Source organism: Morchella importuna (genome assembly GCF_003444635.1).
Source record: "Morchella importuna strain M04M26 chromosome Unknown Morimp01GS053, whole genome shotgun sequence".
In the NCBI taxonomy this organism is placed as follows: domain Eukaryota; kingdom Fungi; phylum Ascomycota; class Pezizomycetes; order Pezizales; family Morchellaceae; genus Morchella; species Morchella importuna.
Genome location: NW_025763450.1, coordinates 147,449 through 155,494, shown reverse-complemented (window position 1 = coordinate 155,494; position 8,046 = coordinate 147,449). Strand labels below are relative to the sequence as shown.

The 8,046-nt window shown below is 44.7% G+C and overlaps 1 protein-coding gene across 1 annotated transcript; it reads left to right on the top strand.

Annotated features, from left to right (window-relative positions):
- Positions 1-5,435: 5,435 nt before the first annotated feature.
- On the top strand, positions 5,436-8,046 carry LAJ45_10952 (uncharacterized protein; the record flags this gene model as incomplete). Its single annotated transcript, XM_046120466.1, has 12 exons — positions 5,436-5,461; positions 5,674-5,697; positions 5,774-6,020; positions 6,124-6,184; positions 6,283-6,363; positions 6,491-6,493; positions 6,560-6,685; positions 6,760-6,862; positions 6,931-7,012; positions 7,079-7,161; positions 7,609-7,832; positions 7,979-8,046. The coding sequence occupies 12 exons, from the start codon at positions 5,436-5,438 to the stop codon at positions 8,044-8,046; spliced, it is 1,128 nt and encodes a 375-aa protein (XP_045966345.1).

Sequence of the window (8,046 nt, the reverse complement as noted above, 5' to 3'; positions counted from 1 at the left end):
TGTTATTGCTGTTGAAGTGTGGAGATTGAGAAGTAACTGATTATTTGGAATAAACAGCTAATGATACCAATTAACCCTTAGTCGCAGTACTGGAGAACCAAACAAATGGCGGTGGTGGGGAAAGGGGAGAGAGAGGGAGCTCAATGCTCGGGGCATTTGATACTTATAGCTTGAAGAAGTCGCGGAGATGGCCCAGTGGGGTAATGATCGTATCGCATAACTAACTGTGTTTCACTCATCATCACCAGATCTCACGGCGGCGGTGGTGGAGCAAACAATCATTACTGATCCACCCCCATGCATATAGCTACATGTATAAGCAATCCACTCCATGTAGCTACATGTATAAGCGATTCACTTCATATACATAGCTACATATAAGCGCTACACACAGCCAGGAATGCCAATTGCCAAGACGCACTGCCACCGAGTGATTTTCCGTGACTCGCCCTAAGATGCAGGTGTGAGGCTCATGAATGTACTAGTACCAGACAATTATACACGATCAGCATTCCGGTGAATGTTAACCTAGATTTAGGGATCATGGATCGTGGCTAGGGCTTACTGCGCTGCAACCCTATCTGATCTGAATGAAACGACATACGTGACATTGCCGAAAAAAACACCCGAGAAATATGGGAATGAGTTGTTTAGATTCTTTTTTTGGAAGCTCCTACGCTCCCCCCCCCCCCCCCAATTCCAGAAGCTGAAATACATGTTGTATACAAGCAAGTGTATAATCAAGCATACATGTACACATGTAGGAACATCAAGGATTAGAAATTGCGTCTCGGAAAATCCAATTGAACACAACCACATCACGTGACCACGTCCATTTTTGAAGCATGCGCTCTGGAGCCTTGTTCTGCGGCACAGGCCAGAACTTCGAATCATGTAGGTACTCATCTCTGGCACTGGTCACGTATGTTCTAAATTTATTTTTTCCGATACCTGGGGGGGTCCTGCGAATAAACAAACGTCTAATGCCATAACATCAACTACTTCTTTTCCCATATGCACGTGATGATGGTGATTACACGCCCTGAAAATTAGACTTGGTAGACCATCATGCACCACTACTCCATATGCTCAGTCCAATGCTCAGCTACATCGCCTCTGCCAGCGCGCGTGTATGTATGCGGCTTATGTTTTTAGAGAATGAACCGTCTAGATGTTAAAAATGCACTCGTGACCTGCATGTAGCTGCGCACTGTATATGCAGGTCAAGCCTAGCTAGGCGTAGGGCATGGTAACTCGACAGTTTGACTAGATCGATGATAGGGACCTTGGTCCACTGCAGTGTTAATTTACCTCTTCACGGAAAGTTATGGAGACGGTTTTTAATACTTGAAGTGGGGAGGATGAGTTGGTAGGCTAGGGGTCGTAGCGCGCGGCGTGTAAATTGGTAATATTCCTCCTACACTTGACATTGCATGCCCGTCAGCTAAAAGTGGGGTTATGCAAACCCCATAAAGTCCCAGGAACTAAGCAGAGGAAGGCGGGTGGGTGGTGTTGTCGTGTCGGGCAGGGTAGGTTGGTACTTTCGTGGCTGTAGTCAGGCAAGTTTGACGATATATGTTGGATTTTAGTATCATGATCACGGACCTCGATATTTCGCGTTTTCTGCTGAGATAGATGTGAGCAATTTGATTGAGATTGATAGAATCTATAAATGGTATGTACGTGTGAGCAGCTACTTCATGATTAGTACTAAAGAATAAAAAAAAACTTGAATGATAAGTTGTAACGCGGGCTTTGAGCCGTATTACGGGCTTGCCTAGCCTAGTAGGAACATATAGAGGAGAGACCAGTTAGTATAATTTTATAATTAGCTAGATACATATACATAAGTCACTTCAACAATAGTGCTTATCTGCTAGACAAAGCTTCAACCATCCTCCTAGCTCTGCAACCGTTCCTCAAACAGTGCCTCATATCGCCTCTCGTTGAGGGGTAGAGGTCCCCACCCCGGAATAGTGCTGGAATGAGTCCGCCTATTTCCTGTCTCTAGTCACTCTGTTTGTTATAATAATGTAATGTGTATTGGAGATCTATCTTCGTAGGACAGGCGGGAGGAACACCACTGGTTGCATGGCTTCAACATCCACTACCGGTGTGTCGGTGAAATGGGGGGGAAGGCAACGACAAAAGGAGAATTCGAAATCATGGACACTATATGATCTGGGTTTAGCTGAATCTAGAGATCCGGCCATAGTGGATGTTGTGTCGTTGGCGACGTTGGATATCGAGTGATGGTCTATGACTAATAGCTGCGGGTCGCAGGCAATATCGGCAAACCGTTGCTGTCGGAGTAGGTGAGATACATAGGTGCTTGCCTTTGATACCATATGTACGTAATTTGAGATTCGGTCTCGGGTTCTGTGATAGTCATCTCAGCTATTGATCTCCGAAGGGAAGTTTTTCTACGGCGACGACAGGCCCGGGTATCAGAACAGCATACGGACTCATGCATCGTATCTTGGGAAATTCTGCGGGTGTTGGGCCCAAGATGAGTAGATCTAATCAGCTCACCGGGGGTGGGAACTGACATGCAGGGTACATGTAGATACCTAGAAGGTGGGGTATATCTGAGTTTGAGTAGGATTGACGATCTACATTCATGAATGTAGAGTAGATAATTGAAGATCACCGTGTTGTGCAGGGTTAGGGGGTGGCTTGGATGCTGAGTCGTGGGGTTATTAAGTTGATTATATATATTAGTAAAGTTGTGTAATTTCAGTGGCCTGCACTCTAGGTAGAATATAGGAGGGTTGGGGTCATATATGCATACGATAAACTTTTATAGCTATAAGTATATAGCTCTGTCACAAGAGGGCCTTTCGTATAAGAGTGCATGGATGGGCGTTTGAAGGATAGGTGAGAATAATAACATTTTTGTGTTGGTGTGATGCATAGTAAGCTACATAAGCTACATACATGTACTAGTATGTAGTCTAGAGCCGGGAGTGGTAGGCACAAGCCTGGTCTGGACTCGAGTTGGTTCGGATCGAGCTCTCATGATCCTAAGAACACACTTAGTAAGATGATATAAAGTATCGATTAGGATTAACACTGGATATATTTCCTTGCGTGATCACTCAACCATATATAACGCCCTCCAGTCGCTAGTATTAATGCATTACCAGGCCCAAACTCAAAATTTGAGCCCGCTCGGCTCGTACGGTCGTGCCCATCACTAGTAGAGCGTTTAACTAAGTCCACTCGACTCTTTTGTTGAAAAAAGAATACTAAGAGGCCAGGATGCGATTTGTGTGGCCAAGGGACGTATCCAGATGAAATTAGTTGGAAAGGAAATGTTGAACCCAGATCATGACAATTCTATGTTAATCATAACCTCTCGGTTCTGAAATATCTTGCATGTTTTTTCCTTGTACTTTCCTTTAGCAAAAAGAAATATAAGTGAGCGTAAACGCTCCAGTTGAAACTTAGGATTGGATGAATACACGTACTAAAAGCTTGTGGATTAAAGGGATAGTCTCGGGAGAAGAATCGAAAGTGTCGAGCGGAAAAGGAGGTAAAGGTGTATGTGTGTGCGTATATTAGTTGAATGTGTACTGTTCTTATAATTATGTGATCTGCCGTGAGACTTCGGTATATATACGTCCTATATACGTATATGTGGCTCGAGTAATTAATCGTTACTTGATCACTTCCGCGGGGTGTTTTCTATAGATTTAAGGCTATAGCTATAAGTATTTTAGAGGGTATTATGATCTTATTTATTACCCGAAATGGGCGTGGAAATGCATCGGTTTATGTTTCATAAAGATATAAAATGATGCGTTAAATTTCCTGATTATATGTAACTTTTGGTTTTTGTGTTCCTATTTATCCTTAAGGCCGTAAGCTTAAGATATGGTTTTTATTGCAATATTTTTTCCTTTTGTCTTTTCTGTGTATGTATATATATACTCCGAATTGCTGTTATGAAAGCGGGTGGTTGTGGGCTTTGATACTCAGATGGAGTCATAGACTCATAGATATGTATTAATCTTTCTCTAGGAAAAGAAAAAGTGGGGGGGGGGGGGGGGAGGGCTATATATTAAGCTAACCTTCATAAAATATAAAGCTATTGTTTTGCTGTACTCGGGGCTGTCAGTTGCCGTTATTGGACCTAGACGCGTCTCAACTCACGATACCTCCGTGGTCTCATTTCCTTTTCCCCCCTGCTTTCTTTCCCTTTCTTAAACACCAAACGAGCTGGGCATGGATAGGCACATTCAGGTACATACAAGTAGGTGACCCATCCCTCGAGCTCTCCAATACAGCTCCTCGTCCTCCTCATCCTCCTCGTCGTCCCGGATCCAAGACGACTCATTCCAACCCGAACCGATCAACAAACAAATTTTCGCACGGCTGAATAGCTAGAGGTGTATAACCTCTCCCCCCAGCCGGCCTTGGAACACTCTGTGGCCGGCCGTAACGCGAAATCCTTATTAGGAAAGTTGCGCAGTGAGGCGCCGCGCGAGACAACACTGGCAGGAAGGCTTGTATTCATGAGACGTTGGATTAAAGTTCTTATGCGTGTGTCAGATCAAAGACGTTTTGGCGCTGGCGCAGCAGTCTGTTTGTTTTAATTGAGATAAGCTTTTTTTTGCCTTTCTGTTTCACAGCCCGATTTCGGAAACATCAACAGTGAGGCAATGCAAAAGTGTATAAAGTTGTGATTTAACAATAAGTAGAAATGTAGAGAGAATAGGATACGTACGGCTTCCGGTTGAATTGTTGCGAAAGTGGCCTATTAATTGAGTAACCGAATTCGCGAAGTATTTCTCGAAAGTTTTTTATAATTTAGCAGGTGAGCTTAGACCTGATAAAACAGCTTGTCAATTAACTCCTGATAAACTGTACTTACACTAGATATGTTGCAATTGGTTGAGGAGGGAGCCTGTAATTGAAAACGTACTTTTTAGGAATTTTCGCCCTAATTGTCATCAGGTACGTAGGAGGTTCTCATTGGAGCTCGTTCGATTCTAAACGAATGGGGTTAGTAAACATATAAACCAAGAGATTAGTGATATTGGTGGCATCTCATTGGCGGATTCTGGCCACATGCACATCGACAATCGAGGGCCTCAACTAAAGCACCTTCAGAGAAACTTCAAGTGCAACATTGATCCTACAACTTCAAGATATTCTTCTGAAATTCGGCCGAAATTGCCCCGAATGCCAGAGAAATTATGAGGGAATAGTAAAGTTACCGGGGTCAGTGGCCCTCTTCTGAATATACCCCGCAGCCTGCCCCGCTAGTTCTAGCAACGATATAAAACCCCAGTTTGCCAGTTCAGAATACTCCATTGACAAAACTATGAACATAACGATACAGTCCATGACCGACCTCGATCAAAAGGCGAGCTCCAACAGCTTCGGTCGAGATATATACGATGGATTGAACTTAGTAGTAATACACATCCATGGATCCAACTAGACGGCAATTTGCGTATGGTTAAGATAATCGGCCCCGTTAACTCAGGTCGGGATGTATCTCGCCCTCCAGCTGAGTTTTCGGGCCGGCCTTATATCTTCCCAGGTCGGCCCGGGAATGGGCTAGCCGGGACGACCGAGAGAGATGGATATCTGCTATTGACGTCTGGGCCTTACCATCAAAAAGCCAAGAAGACTCCCAAGGTTTAAGCAGTAAGGAAATAAAAGGATCCACGACCGCTACCCAGATAGGTATATTTACATCTGATTTGCATTTTTAATCTCCGCGTACCCTGTATTTACTTGGTAACTGAAACATTAGTTGTAGGCACCACATAGGGATACTTGGTCCGATCAAAGCACTCAACTTTTGCCAATCGACCATCGAAGCCAAGAACGTCAAACTAAAGAGTACTCGTGATAATATGGTTGTCATAGCTCTATCTCTGCTCTTCCCAGAAAGGTCGATCGATGCGGATGAACGCCGGAGAGGAGTTTTTGCATCGTGTGTTGCAGTAGCAATATGCATCGATACGAGAGAGGACTGGGTGACACTGGTTGGGCGAGAGGGAGGGGTAGGAACCGGGGAAACACTCACTCCCGCTTTACCCTCGCTAGTTCAGTCCGTCTTCTATCATGCCAGTGTCTTGCGCAAAGAATAAGGCGTGAGTCTTGAAGGGTCATGGGAGTTCTCAAGTAGAAGATCTTCATGCATTCCATGTACCACCTCCTACTAAGCGTGTGTTGCATCCTAGATCCTGTGTCACGCACACTCCACTTGTGGCGCTCGCCGAAAAGAATGTACAAGCACAATTGTAAGCTTAATAAGTTTTGTAGGATTGGAAAGCGATCAAAACATCAATCTTCCCTTGCTCAGCGAACTGAGCACGCAGATGGTATTGGGAGAAAGGGGAAAAAGTATTTTTTTAATTAACCCCCCAACAGGCTTTGATTTGGCTACATGTAGCTTCATGTAATCAATGATTGAGTTTCGCGGTATTATATAACTTATGGACGCTACTAATAGCTGTATCTTAATTTACAGTAGGTATGTTTACACCCCCTCCCCCCAATTATACACTAGTGCTGATCCGTTTTCTATTTGTCAATATAGCTGAGAGAAAGATAGAGACATGCCCGGGATTATTAGCGACGCTGGTAGCTGGTCGCGTGCATGGAGAGCTTTCCGGCAGACTGAGCATGAGTGAATATTTCGAAAATCAGTTCATGCAGTTTGGATGTAGGGTTAGGATGCGCGTTTAGCCTGCGTGTCTAGCTGCACCCATCAACAACACCTCTCCCCCGCAACCATAGGGAGGTGCTTTTTCAGAAAACCTAACTTCGACATGCCGATCAGCGGGGAGAAGATACCCATTACTACTCTCAAGGATTCCGTATCAGATAGGTTGGTGATGAGGTACGCATCCACCCCCCGCCTCCCTTAGACACGCACAGCAAATCAGTTGGCGATATCAATATCGATAGCTACCATACAATTTGTGTATTTTTGAACAGGTGTGGATCGTCAATCGGTGAATTCATGAGACTTAAGGTCTCGTCAAGAATCGTAAGTTACAAATTACATAGGACGCCGAATACATCACACGCATCTAATCAGCGTCGTTGAGTGAAGTTGTTGTTCTGCTTTTTCGATTTCAATAGTCATTATAGACGTTGTCACCGGCGACATAGGCGTCCCTTTTGGCGGGGTGCATGGTGGGTGACACAAAGTACCTGCGCGTGCACGTACGTGTTGTTACCCTTGACTTAGACTCAGTAACTCAGTACCGTTAATTCTCGCCAAATCCACTATCTCCGCATAGGTAAATGGTATGTCCGGACCAAAGAAAAGAAGGCTCGGCATGCGAATGTGCAGAAACCCTACTGATGCTGCCATTTCTTTGGTCCGGACATACCATTTACCTATGCGGAGATAGTGGATTTGGCGAGAATTAACGGTAGCCTTGCAAGCTGATGCAGATGAGAAAAGCCGATGCAGGAACACCCGGCTGCCTCTTTCATTCTGAAATGATGAGAGATAAACATTTTATCGTTCGATATTTTAAAACCGGCCAACTAGTCTCCGTGTGAACTCCATGATCGATTGATTCAATAGATATGTGGGCACTGGGTGCTCAGTTAAACTAAACAACCAATTCGTAGGGGAACAAGCGGGCGTCCTCTGATGCTCTCGCGATCGATCGCTTCACTCGAGCACTACTATTACATACTCTGCATTCCAAGTCAATACGAGGAGTCCCTAGAAGTAACTACCGATAAACTTGAGCTGCCGAATACTTGGTTCGCATTCCCGGCGAACTTGAAAGTCAATTACCGCGTGGTTCGGAGACCAATCATTTGGATCGCCGAGCTATTGGTCGAACCGCGTAAGTACGATTAAAATACTTTACAGAACTACAAGTCTCACTTAAAGCGCCCCCGTGGTCATGCCCTATCAGGAGATTTTGTGGGTGTGTCGAAGTCTTGTTGAATGAAAGAAGGCTGAGAAATATCTTGAACTTACTGCGCACAGTAGTCCGTGTCCTGGACCCGCAGCTATTGATCGACCGTCGGTTGGTGGGGGAGGAGGCAATTAACTAA